This window comes from Nerophis lumbriciformis, linkage group LG23, assembly GCF_033978685.3.
Source record: "Nerophis lumbriciformis linkage group LG23, RoL_Nlum_v2.1, whole genome shotgun sequence".
In the NCBI taxonomy this organism is placed as follows: Eukaryota; Metazoa; Chordata; class Actinopteri; order Syngnathiformes; family Syngnathidae; genus Nerophis; species Nerophis lumbriciformis.
In genome coordinates, this window is record NC_084570.2 from 32987813 (window position 1) to 33002265 (window position 14453).

General features: G+C 39.8%; 1 protein-coding gene across 2 annotated transcripts in view; it reads right to left on the reverse strand.

Annotated features, from left to right (window-relative positions):
- Positions 1-1067: 1067 nt before the first annotated feature.
- Positions 1068-14453, reverse strand: part of LOC133622220 (beta-1,4-galactosyltransferase 1-like) — a 30198-nt gene continuing 16812 nt past the window's right edge. The window contains exons 4-7 of one of the 2 annotated variants that reach the window (XM_061984710.2): positions 13741-13863; positions 8543-8647; positions 8340-8472; positions 1068-1659 (exon numbers count right to left, since the gene is read on the reverse strand). In XM_061984710.2, the coding sequence (XP_061840694.1) occupies positions 8343-8472; positions 8543-8647; positions 13741-13863 (358 nt within the window). In that variant the 3' untranslated portion in view covers positions 1068-1659; positions 8340-8342. Of the gene's footprint in view, positions 1660-2280; positions 5272-8339; positions 8473-8542; positions 8648-13740; positions 13864-14453 lie in introns of those variants that run through there. The other variant, XM_061984709.2, reaches the window with a different exon arrangement.

The window sequence follows — 14453 nt, forward strand, 5'->3', positions numbered from 1 at the left end:
ATGTACCTTTCAGCATTAATGGCGCCTTCACAGATGTGTAAGTTACCCATGTCTTGGGCACTAATACACCCCCATACCATCACAGATGCTGGCTTTTACACTTTGCGCCTATAACAATCCGGATGGTTCTTTTCCTCTTTGGTCCGCAGGACACGACGCCCACAGTTTCCAAAAACAATTTGAAATGTGGACTCGTCAGACCACAGAACACTTTTCCACTTTGTATCAGTCCATCTTAGATGAGCTCAGGCCCAGCGAAGCCAACGGCGTTTCTGGATGTTGTTAATAAACGGTTTTCACCTGCATAGGAGAGTTTTAACTTGTACTTACAGATGTAGCGACCAACTGTAGTTACTGACAGTGGGTTTCTGAAGTGTTCCTGAGCCCATGTGGTGATATCCTTTACACACTGATGTCGCTTGTTGATGCAGTACAGCCTGAGGGATCGAAGGTCACGGGCTTAGCTGCTTACGTGCAGTGATTTCTCCAGATTCTCTGAACCCTTTGATGATATTACGGACCGTAGATGGTGAAATCCCTAAATTCCTTGCAATAGCTGGTTGAGAAAGGTTTTTCTTAAACTGTTCAACAATTTGCTCGCGCATTTGTTGACAAAGAGGTGACTCTCGCCCTATCCTTGTTTGTGAATGACTTGAGCATTTCATGGAATCTACTTTTATACCCAATCATGCCACCTGTTCCCAATTTGCCTGTTCACCTGTGGGATGTTCCAAATAAGTGTTTGATGAGCATTCTTCAACTTTATCAGTATTTATTGCCACCTTTCCCAACTTCTTTGTCACGTGTTGCTGGCATCAAATTCTAAAGTTAATGATTATTTGCAAAAAAAAAAAGTTTCAGTTTGAACATTAAATATGTTGTCTTTGTAGCATATTCAACTGAATATGGGTTGGAAATGATTTGCAAATCATTGTATTCCGTTTATATTTACATCTAACACAATTTCCCAACTCATATGGAAACAGGGTTTGTATGTAGACCACATTGCTTAGCAGAGTTCAGTGATGCAAATGTATGTCAAGTTGATCAACAGATTGTATTATTCTCCAGTGCAATAACAGTACTGAAATGAAGGCTAAAAGGGCATTAATGGGAGCTTTTAAAAAAAAAAAGAAGAAAAAAAAGTAACTAACAAGTTACTTTTCACAGTAACGCATTACTTTTTGGTGTAAGTAACCGAGTTAGTAACAGAGTTACTTTTGAAATAAAGTAACTAGTAAATAACTAGTTACTGTTTTTCAGTAACTAACCCAACACTGCACAAGACACACGAAAAACCCCGCAATGCAGGTGATCTGTAACAATAGAACAAAGAAATAAAAATTCCTTCCTGATGGTTTAAATGAAATATGTTGTTCCGGAACATTCCAGTGGAATCCCGAGCATTTGAGTTTGTGGAGGTTCCACCGTTCATAACGGCACATGATGTTTGAACGATACACCTTTTTTTCTAGATCATTCCTAAAACTCCACTGCAACTCAAATGTAAGACGCACAAGCACACCATATGTGGCTGTAAAATAGTTGTGTGTGTCGTAAACAACCGGAGCTCCTGGACTCGCTCAGCTGTCTAAATATGGACCTGGTGAGGTGGACTCTGTGAGGAAGCTGCAGGCCTTTTGTCTGAACACACACACACTCACACACACATACACACAAAGAACACACACAAAGAGACACACAAAAGCATTAACATTAGTAAAGTATATTCTTCAACAGGAGAGCGAGAGTGTGAGAAAGTTATTAGGACTTAATAGAAATATTTACATGCAGACTAGATTGTATAAAATGTCTTATTTCAGAGGTATTTTAGCACACTATTTATTTGCCTTTTTTTAGATGTTGACCAGATGATACCAAGTGCAATAGTGAAATCTAGTCGATATTACTACGATTACATGGATATTTTTTGTCGTCACAAAATCTTTTTTCCTTTTTTAAAATTCCTATTATGTTGATAAAGTCAGGAAATACGTCCCTGGACACATGAGGACTTTGAATATGACCAATGTATGATCCTGTACCTACTTGGTATCGGATCAATACCTAAATGTGTGGTATCATCCAAAACTAATGTAAAGTATCATAGAAGAGAAGAATAAGTGATTATTACATTTTAATACAAGCAGATATTAACAGTAAATTAACAAGTAGATAATAATCATTTTTTACAGTTTGTCCCTCATAATGTTGACAAAATAATAGAATATAAATGACACAATATGTTACTGCATACTTATTATGAGTCTTTGTTTACCTACTATTAAAAGACACTATTTTATTTAAGGACTAAATTACAATAATAAACATATGTTTAATGTACCCTAAGATTTTTGTTAAAATAACGACAATAATGACACTTTTGTTGTGGTACCCTTTATTTAGAAAAGTTTCGAGATACATTTTGGTACCGGTACAAAAATATTGATATCAGGACAACCCTAGTCACGCGTGAGACAACACTAAGTTTTGATGTTTCATGTCTGTTTGTAGCATTTAAAGACAAATGCAATATAACCCTTCATACTTATCAAAGCTGTAAGCTTTTTTTCTAACTACATTTGTCTTTTGGCGCTTTTTGTCTTGCAGTTTTACTGTGGGTTATTTCCCTGACAAAATGTTGCGGGCCAACAAAACTAATGGCCCTTGGGCCCGCACTTTGTGGACACAACGATTCACGTCCAACAGGTGGACTATGGATGAGACAAATACCCTAACTGAATTGAAGGATAAGTTTGTTGACACAGTCATAATTGTGGCTATGGCGATGGAATGCCTCCAGAGGTTCAACCCAACTGGTGAACTTGTCCGGGGACCTAACGTGGGTGAAGGATCTCAGGAAAATATTGTTGCGGACGACTTGGTAGGCAACCCGAGTGTGCAACCCAAAATACTGGGTGTGGTTGGACGCCTAGATCGAATAGTCAATCGGATGCTTTTCAGGTTGAAGGGAAAACTAAAAGTGAATCCTCAGATGGGGAGGAGAGCCATCGCCCTGCGGATAAGCAATCAGAAGTCTACTGTCTACCTTCACGGTAGAACAGCATTATGAAGCAGCCCCAAAATATATCAGATTGCCGAGGAGGTGTGCAGAGCGATCAAACGTGGGAACCTCTCCAGTGCCCAGATTCAATAAAACTCATAAGGGTCAAAGAGTGGGACCCAAAAGGGGAGAAGTTGTCAGCTTTATTCTCCGCCTTTCTGATCAACTTGTCGTTGTGAAATACTATCTGTCCAACGCTTTGGGTATGAAGATCACACCATCTTTGAGACTCTCTTGCAAGTTGCACACCATCTTCCCAGAACATAGTTTTCCAACCATAAACCCACAACACTTGTTGGCATTAACCCTCATGCCAGACTGTTCCAGGAAGCTCTCCAGGATATTGATGTTGAAAGCCATGCCAGCCCAAGAGTCGCTCACCAAGACCAAATCATCAGCAAAAGCGAGTGCAGATACTTCATATTCTCTGAAGAAAGTGGCGGCCTCACATGGAGCGACGCTGCTCTCTTGTGGTCAAACAAAGAACAGGCTTCAGATGCTGATAGTTAAATAGCAAAAACTGTTGGCTTTGTGTCGACCTGGGTCGCGGGGGGTGCTGGAGCCTATCTCAGGTGCATTCGGGCGGAAGGCGGGGTACACCCCAGCAGGGCCAACACAGACAGACATTGCCAATCAACCTATTCCCAGGTGCATGTCTTTGGAGGTGGGAGGAAGCCGGAGTTCCCGAACCCACGCAGTCAAAGGGAAAACATGCAAACTCCAAACTAAATGTCATTGCAATAATACAAGGTAGTGCAAAAGGTATGTCTTGAATTGAATACTCTTTGGACGCATACAGTGCATCCAGAAAGTGTTCACAACGCCACACTTTTTGCACATTGTTATGTTGCAGCCCAATTCCAAAATGAAATAGTTATTTTTGTCCTCAAAATGTTTTTATTTATTTTTGTCCTGTCCAGCTTCTCAGGCAAATCATATACTATTGGCGTTGTTAGGCCTATTTTAGGGGGGGCTCAAGCCCCCCTAAAATAATCTTAAGCCCCCCTAAATAATTTGGTGTTAATATTTATTTTTTAATTTAATTTTTTTTACAAATACATGCCGACATATTATAAAGTGGCCCAAATATGAGTTTAAATAATCATATAACCTGTCATTATTCACTCAGTTTCCTCACTTCATAGCGTAAGGTAGAGAGCCCCTTTAGTGTGTCGGTATCCAATCCATTCTACTTGTTCATATAGAAAATGCCCACATCACTCAAACTCCGTCCGCATTTTCTCTGCGACCTTGCTTGCGGTCCTTGGACTTGTTCATATAAAAAATGCCCACATCATTCGTAGAATCTATATCAATATACATAAAATAATGAGAAAAAAAACATCATTAAATATATTTGTTTTATTGTATTGTTACATTAATAGCTGGTGTATTATAGCTTGTTATTTCATAGGATTTTCAGAGGGAGGAAAAACCAAGACATTTAATATAAAATGTAAAATTAATAAATACATAAAAAGAAAAAAATGGTTAAAGCCATCGTCCCGGGGAGCATTTCATTTCGTCCCGTGCATTTAAAAAAAAATAATAACAATGAATAATTTCTGAAGTTTTGTGCTCGTGCGCTACTGCATCCTGTGCATCTCCTGGGGGCTAAGCCCCCCCTGTCCTTTTTGTGGGCAGTCTTATTTACGTGCATCCACTTCGACAGCAGCACTCCGGCCTCCTCCCACCTCCAGAGACATGCAACTGGGGATAAGTTGATTGGCAACACTAAATTGTGAATGTGAGTGTGAATATTGTCTCTGTGATGAGGTGGCGACTTGTCCAGGGTGTACAAGCCTACCGTCCGAATGCAGCTGGGATAGGCTCCAACAACCCCCCTCCCCCACCCCCCACAACCCCGAAAGGGAGAAGGGGTAGAAAATGGATGGATGGACCGATGGATGTTTAATAAAAAACGTGGGTTGTTCAAATGACTTGTAATGATGTTTTTTTCTACCCTCAGAATCTTCTGGTAGTCTTTCATGGCAGGAAACATGAAGCTTATCCTTCCATCCTGGCCTCTCTGGTGACGTCATTGAACCGTGGCTCACCTTCAGCCTTCGGGCGCATGGATTTAAAAGGAGGTTTGAAAAGACGAGGTTTGAAAGTGGGACGTCATATCTTCTGTGTTAGAATAGAGGGCAAGGTGTGAAGGGCAGAGTTCAACTCAGCAGCAGTGGATGTTTTCACAGTCGTGTCGTCTGCAAACAAAACCATCTTTGATTCTTTGTAACTTTACAAATGTCGATTGTGAAAAATGTAACAATTTTGGTCCCAGTATTGATCCCTGGGGTACGCCAGAAGAGATATGCAGCTCTGTAGACGCGTGTTCTCCTATCTTCACGTATTGCTTCCTGTTGGTTAAGTAGCTTCGAACCAGTTCTAGATCAAGCCTCCATATTGTTGTCATAATTGTCTAAAGTGTTAAGTAGCTTCGAACCAGTTCTAGATCAAGCCTCCATATTGTTGTCATAATTGTCTAAAAGTGTTAAGTAGATTCTAACCAGTTCTAGACCAAGCCTCCATATGTTGTCATAAATGTCTAAAAGTGTTAAGTAGCTTCTAACCAGTTTTGGACCGCCTCCATATTGTTGTCATGGTCTAAAAGTGTTAAAAAAAGCTTCTTACCCAGTTCGAGACCAAGCCCCCATATTGTTGTCATAATTGTCTAAAAGTGTTAAGTAGCTTCTAACCAGTTCTAGACCAAGCCTCAATATTGTTGTCATAATTGTCTAAAAGTGTTCTAGTTCTAGACCAAACCTCCATATTGTTGTCATGATAGTATTGTTGTCATAATTGTCTAAAAGTGTTCCAGTTCTAGACCAAACCTCCATATTGTTGTCATGATTGTCTAAAAGTGTTAAGTAGCTTCTAACCAGTTCTAGACCAAGCCTCCATATTGTTGTCATAATTGTCTAAAAGTGTTAAGTAGCTTCTAACCAGTTGTAGACTAAGCCTCCATATTGTTGTCATAATTGTCTAAAAGTGTTCCCAGTTCTAGACCAAGCCTCCATATTGTCGTCATAATTGTCTAATAGAGTTAAGTAGCTTGTAACCAGTTCTAGACCAAGCCTCCATATTGTTGTCATAATTGTCTAGTGTTAAGTAGCTTCTAACCCAGTTCTAGACCAAGCCTCCATATTGTCGTCATGATTGTCTAAAAATGTTAGTAGCTTCTAACCAGTTCTAGACCAAGCCTCCATATTGTTGTCATGATTGACTAAAAGTGTTAAGTAGCTTCTAACCAGTTCTAGACCAAGCCTCCATATTGTCATGATTGTCTAAACGTGTTAAGTAACTTCTAACCAGTTCTAGACCAAGCCTCCATATTGTTGTCATGATTGTCTAAACGTGTTAAGTAACTTCTAACCAGTTCTAGACCAAGCCTTCATATTGTTGTCATGATTGTCTAGTAGCGTATCACCCAGTTCTAGACCAAGCCTCCATATTGTTGTCATGATGGTCTAAAATAGCTTCTAACCCAGTTCTAGACCAAGCCTCCATATTGTTGTCATTATTGTCTAAAAGTGTTAAGTGGCTTCTAACCAGTTCAAGACCAAGCCTCCATATTGTTGTCATAATTGTCTAAAAGTGGTAAGTAGCTTCTAACCCAGTTCTAGACCAAGCCTCCATATTGTTGTCATGATTGTCTATTAAGTAGCTTCTAACCAGTTCTAGACCAAGCCTCCATATTGTCCTCATAATCGTCTAAAAGTGTTAAGTAGCTTCTAACCAGTTCCAGAACAAGCCTCCATATTGTCGTCATAATTGTCTAAAAGTGTTAAGTAGCTTCTTACCAGTTCCAGACCAAGCCTCCATTTTGTCATAATTGTCTTAAAAGTGTTGTAGCTTATAACCCAGTTCTAGACCAAGCCTGCATATTGTTGTCATGATTGTCTAAAAGTGTTAAGTAGCTTCTAACCCAGTTCTAGACCAAGCCTCCATATTGTTGTCATGATTGTCTAAAGTGTTAAGGAGCTTCTAACCTCCATATTGTTGTTATGAATGTCTAAAAGTGTTAAGTAGCTTCTAACCAGTTCTAGACCAAGCCTCCATATTGTCGTCATAATTGTCTAAAAGTGTTAAGTAGCTTCTAACAAGTTCTAGACCAAGCCTCCATATTGTTGTAATTATAGTCTAAAAGTGTTAAGTAGTGTGTTGCAAACTGAGCAGTTTAAAGTCCTGAATGGTTGGTTTATTCATATTTTCTAATTTATAGCCTGTGGAAAAAGTCACCTCAGAAGGCTGCAAATAGAAAAGAGGCATTACATTTTTATTTAAATTGTATTTGATATGCCATTGATATTTTTTAATTATTATTATTATAATTTGAAACTCGACTTTGCATGTTACTATAAAGTTATATAAGCCTTGCTTGTTCAATATTCAATGCAAAACTTGTTTGGGTCCCTATTAAAAGGTTAATTTGTTCAACCTTGGCCCGCGGCATTGTTGAGTTTTAAACTTTGGCCCACTCTCTATTTGAGTTTGACACCCCTGGTCTAAGTGTTAAGTAGCTTCTAACCCAATTCTAGACCAAGCTTCCATATTGTTGTCATGGTTGTCTAAAAGTGTTAAGTAGCTTATCACCCAGTTCTAGACCAAGCCTCCATACTGTTGTCATGATTCTCTATTAAGTAGTTTCTAACCCAGTTCTAGACCAAGTCTCCATATTGTTGTCATAATTGTCTAAAAGACGCTCTTACTTGAAATGATTTAGAAGTCCTCCTTCACCCTTTTAAACCAGCCATACCTGCTGTAGCATGTCATGGTTGTGATGACCTGTCCAGATCTGTGATGAGTCTGATTGATTGGCTGGTTAATTGACTGACTGATTGATTGGTTAATTGACTGGCAATGATTGATTGGTTAATTGACTGACAGTGATTTATTTGTTAATTGAGTGACAGTGATTGATTGGCTGGTTAATTGACTGACAGTGATTGATTGGTTAATCGACTGACGTTGAGTGATTGGTTAATTTGACAGTGATTGATTTGTTAATTGATTGGTTAATAGAGTGACAGTGATTGATTGGATGGTTAATTGACTAACAATGATTGATTGGTTAATTGAGTGTAATTGACTGACAATGACAATGATTGATTCGTTAAGTGAGTCATTGGTTAATTGAGTAACAGTGATGGTTAATTGTGGGACAGTGATTGATTGTTTGATTGGTTAATTGAATGACAGTGATTGATTGGTTAATTGAGTGACACAGTGATTGATTGGTTTGAAGGCACGTGGTTCCTGGCAGTCCGCTTACTGTTCAGGGTTTTCCGATGTCCACTGTGATCTGTGTGAAGAGGTCCAGGGTCTGTCTGGACAGCAGCTTGTAGGACAGCGAATTGATGCCATCCTTGTCCATCGTGTCTCGAGTGTGAGATAACTGCTCAAGCCTTTGAGGAGCAGAAGAAGGAACATGAATCAAAGGATGGGTGGAGCTTTCAGAGCACCAAGGCTGCGTACCGTCGAGGGTTGGACTCGTTGTGTTTGTCTCTTTTGTGTCGAATCATCTTATATTTTCCCACCTCGACACTCGGCCTGGTGATTGACATTCCTTTGGACGCCAATCTGCCAAAAGAAAAGGTCGGACTTCACCAGTATGTTGGGAAATGAGCACAAATCCAATGTCAGGAACTGACATGAGTCCATTTGAAAATCATTGATATACAAAACCCAAAACCAGTGAAGAGAGCAGGGTTGTGGTGGGGGCGGGGTTTTGTGGTAGCAGGGGTGTATAATGTAGCCCGGAAGAGTCAGGGCTGCATGGGATTCTGGGTATTTGTTCTGTTGTGTTTATGTAGTGTTAAGGTGCAGATGTTCTCCCGAAATGTGTTTGTCATTCTTGTTTGGTTTTGGTTCAAAGTGTGGCGCATTATAGTTGTTTTATATGGCCACCGTCAGTGTAACCTGTGTGACTGTTGACCAAGTATGCATTGCTGTCACTTACTTGTGCAAGCAGAAGATGCATATAATAAAGGCTGGTCTAGCTAAATGCTGTACCATCATGGCACGCCCTTATTGTTATTGTAAGGGTGAAAATCGGAGAATATTAATCCCGGAAGTTTTCTGCGAGAGGCACTGAAATCCGGAAGTTTTCTGCGAGAGGCACTAAAATCCGGAAGTCTCCTGAAAATCGGGGGGGTCGGCAAGTATGCAGCTGAGCCGCATCAGAGTGATCAAAGAGCCGCATGCGGCTCCAGAGGCGCGGGTTGCCGACCCCTGGTATAGGGGAACTAATACACCCCCACACCATCACTGATGCTGGCTTTTGAACTTTGCACCTATAACAGTCCGGATGGTTCTTTCCTCTTTGGTCCGGAGGACACGACGTCCACAGTTTCCAAAAACAATTTGAAATGTGGACTCGTCAGACCACAGAACACTTTTCCATTTTGCATCAGTCCATCTAAGATGAGCTCGGGCCCATCGAAGCGTTTCTGGGTGTTGTTGATAAATGGCTTTGACTTTGCATAGCACTTACAGATGTAGCGACCAACTGTAGTTATTGACAGTGGTTTTCTGTTCCTGAGCCCATGTGGTGATATCCTTTACACACTGATGTCGTTTTAATTTCAGTACCGCCTGAAGGATCGAAGGTCTGTAATATCATCGCTTATGCTTGCACTTACAAATGTAGCGACCAACTGTAGTTACTGACAGTAGTTTTCTGAAGTGTTCCTGAGCCCATGTGGTGATATCCTTTACACACTAATGTAGATTTTTTTATTTCAGTACCGCCTGAAGGATCTAAGGTCTGTAATATCATCGCTTATGTGCAGTGATTTCTCCATCTTCTCTGAACCTTTTGATGATATTGCAGACCGTAGATGGTGAAATCCCTAAATTGCTTGCAATAGCTAGTTGATAAATGTTGTTCTTAAATTTGCTCAGGCATTTGTTGACAAAGTGGTGACACTCGCCCCGTCCTTGTTTGTGATTGACTGGGCATTTCATGTAAGCTGTTTTTATACCCAATCATGGCACCCACCTGTTCCTAATTAGCCTGTTCACCTGTGGGATGTTCCAAATAAATCTTTGATGAGCATTCCACAACTTTCTCAGTCTTTTTTGCCACTTGCGCCAGCTTTTTTGAAACATGTTGAAGGCATCAAATTCCAAGTGAGCTAATATTTGCAAAAAATAACCAAGCTTTCCAATGGGAACATTAAATATCTTGTCTTTGCAGTCTATTCAATTGAATATAAGTTGAAAAGATTTGCAAATCATCGTATTCTCTTTTTATTTACCATTTACACAACGTGCCAACTTCACTGCTTTTGGGTGTTGCAGTACTTACATCTAGAATTTGTAAAACATGTATTGAGTATTGTTTGTTGGTACTAGTAGGCGTGTCCAAATCCCATGTTGATATCGCTCCAATATCAGTGAATTTGGCATACATCTAAATCTTCGATACAAACAGTCCTGACTTGTGCAAAGTTGGACAGCCGGTTAGCAGTCAAGTCTTTTACAAAAGGTCAACATGGCATGCTACTGGAAGCTACACCGCGGCCAAGCACACACTAATATACAAGCTAGACTTGCGTATTATAAGTGTCCTTGGTTGAACAACACTGCAGTCAAAAAGAACATTGGTCAAGAAACACAAGTACCAAATAGAGTTGCAATTCACTGACATGTGTTTTCATTTGTTTCACCTGCATTGAAGCAGGCATTAAAATGATGATGATGACTAAGGATGGTGCACCTACACATATATATACAGTCTGTATACATACATATATATATATATATATATATATATATATATATATATATATATACATATATATACATATATATATATATATATATATACACATATATATATATATATATACATATATATACATATATATGTATATATACAAACATATATATATATACATACATACATATATACACATACATACATATATATATACACATACATACATACATACATACACACACACACACACACACACACACACACACACACACACACACACACACACACACACACACACACACACACACACACACACACACACACACACACACACACACACACACACACACACACACACACACACACACACACACACAAGAATCAGGTGTCCTAATCACTTGGCCCGGCCACAGGTGTATAAAATCAAGCACTTAGGCATGGAGACTGTTTCTACAAACATTTGTGAAAGAATGGGCCGCTCTCAGTGATTTTCAGCGTGGAACTGTCATAGGATGCCACCTGTGCAACAAATCCAGTCTTGAAATTTCCTCGCTTCTAAATATACCAAAGTCAACTTTATTAGAAAAATCAAGCGTTTGGGAACAACAGCCAGGAAGTGGTAGGCCACATAAACTGAAGCGCATAGTGCCAAGACTTTCTGCACAGTCGGTTGCTACAGAGCGCCAAACTTCATGTGACCTTCCAATTAGCCCACGTACAGTACGCAAGAGAGCTTCATGGAATGGGTTTCCATGGCTGATCAGCTGCATCTAAGCCATACATCACCAAGTCCAATGCAAAGCGTGGGATGCAGTGGTGTAAAGCACGTCGCCACTGGACTCTAGAGCAGTGGAGACGCCTTCTCTGGAGTGATGAGTCACGCTTTTCCATCTGGCAATCTGATGGACCAGTCTGGGTTTGGAGGTTGCCAGGAGAAAGGTACATTTCGGACTGCATTGTGCCGAGTGTGAAATTTGGTGGAAGAGGAATTATGGTGTGGTGTTGGTATTTCAGGAGTTGGGCTTGGCCCCTTAGTTCCTGTGAAAGGAACTTTGAATGCTCGAGGATACCAAAATATTTTGGACAATTCCATGCTCCCAACCTTGTGGGAACAGTTTGGAGCGGGCTCCTTCGTCTTCCAACATGACTGTGCACCAGTGCACAAAGCAAGGTCCATAAAAACATGGATGACCAAGTCTGGTGTAGATGAACTTGACTGGCCTGCACAGAGTCCTGACCTGAACCCGATAGAACACCTTTGGGATGAATTAGAACGGAGACTAAGACCCAGGCCATCAGTGTGTGACCTCACCAATGCGCCTTTGGAAGAATGGTGGAGAATTCCTATGAACACACTCCGCAACCTTGTGGACAGCCTTCCCAGAAGAGTTGAAGTTGTAATAGCTTCAAAAGGTGGACCGACATCATATTGAACCCTGTGGGTTAGGAATGGGATGGCACTTCAAGTTCATATGTGAGTCGAGGCAGGTGGCCAAATACTTTTGGCAATATAGTGTATTTACATATACATACACATACATATATACATGTATATATATATATATATACAACATAAACACAACAGAACAAATACCCAGAACCCCTTGCAGCACTAACTCTTCTTATCATAACAATATCACTGATGCTTGTTAATATTTATAATAACAATTTGTTAATATTTATAATAACAATTTGTTAATATTTATAATAACAATTTGTTAATATTTATAATAACAATATCACTAATACTTGTTAATATTTAAATACGTGCACTTCCCCCTTAAGCAGTGATTCTCAAACTGTGGTACATGTACCACTAATGGCACGCGAGCTCCAACTCGTGGTACGCCCAGGAATCACCTAATTAGGTGATGAGGGGCAGTGTTACTGTTCAAACTGTGTGTAATGTTACAGTGGCCAATCATATGGAATATACTTGTTAAATAAAACCTCTGCCTTGTTATTAATGAATACATAGGCCTACTACGCTACTGTATTTGAACGTTGCTCATGATGGTGGTAATTGGAGAACCAAGTGTTGTCTGGTGGAAAAAGTTTGAAAAGCACTGGATTGAAGCGCTCGTACAGCAGAGAGCAGAGTGGCAGACACAAGGCACGTGTGTATTAGAAAGTATCCAGTATCAAACGTGTCCGCATCATTCAACTTACTGCGTCATGAGTTCAACTTCATGAATTATTATGACTACTAAGTCACGTTTTTGCTTGAAAAGAAAAAAAACAAAGTAAAAAAAACAGTCTTCAAGGCAGAAGTGTATTAGAAAGTATCCAGTATCAAACGTGTCCGCATTATTCAACTTACTGCATCATGAGTTCAACTTCATGAATTAGTGTGACTACTAAGTCACGTTTTTGCTGGGGAAAAAAAACAAAAAACAAAGTCTCCAAGGCAGAAGTGTATTAGAAAGTATCCAGTATCAAACGTGTCCGCATTATTCAACTTACTGCATCATGAGTTCAACTTCATGAATTAGTGTGACTACTAAGTCACGTTTTTGCTGGGGAAAAAAAACAAAAAACAAAGTCTCCAAGGCAGAAGTGTATTAGAAAGTATCCAGTATCAAACGTGTCCGCATTATTCAACTTACTGCGTCATAAGTTTAACTTCCTGAATTATTGTGACTACAAGTCACAAGTCACGTTTTTGCTTGAAAAGAAAAAAAAACTAAGTCTCCAAGGCAGAATTGTATTGGAAAGTATCCAGTATCAAATGTGTCTGCATAATTCAACTTACTGCATCATGAGTTCAACTTCATGAATCATTGTGACTACTAAGTGTTGATGCAAAAACAATTAGCACTCCACTTCAACTTGACAGCATAGGTCCATCACACACGACTAAATGATCAAGAATGGAGGATTCCTGCTGATATAATTATCGGGTTAATATCGGTATCGGCCAATACTCAAAACTAACCTAGTTGATATTCACCTGTTGTAGACATCATCGTCCTCGCCCCCCCACCCCCAGTAGTTGTTGGGGAAGCCGTTGATGGTCAGGAAGTGTTCCTTGGACATGGAGGACACACCCCCAAAAGCCTGATCGTAGTATAACCTGCACACAGGTGGTCATGAAGGACTAGTTAAGTTATTGTTACCACTGAATGAAAGTTAATAAGTACTTAAGGTATTGTTACCACTGAAATAATGTTAAGTTATTAAGTATAGTTAGTTTAGTGTTACGACTGGATGAACGTTAAGTTATTAAGTAGTTAGGTTATTGTTACCACTGGATGAATGTTTCGTTATTCCATCCATCCATTTCTACCGCTTATTCCCTTCGGGGTCGCGGAGCCTATCTCAGCTACAATCAGGCGGAAGGCAGGGTACACCCTGGACAAGTCGCCACCTCGTCACAGGGCCAACACAGATAGACAGACAACATTCACACTCACATTCACACACTAGGGCCAATTTAATAATGCCAATCAACCTATAAGTAGTTAATTGATTGTTACCACTGGATGAATGCTTCGTTATTGTAAGTAGTTAATTGATTGTTACCACTGGATTAATGTTAGGTTAATAAGTAGTTCAGTTATTGTTACCACTGGATGAATGTTAAGTTAAATAAATAGTTAAGTTATTGTTACCACTGGATGTATGTTAAGTTAATAAGTAGTTCAGTTATTGTTACCACTAGAT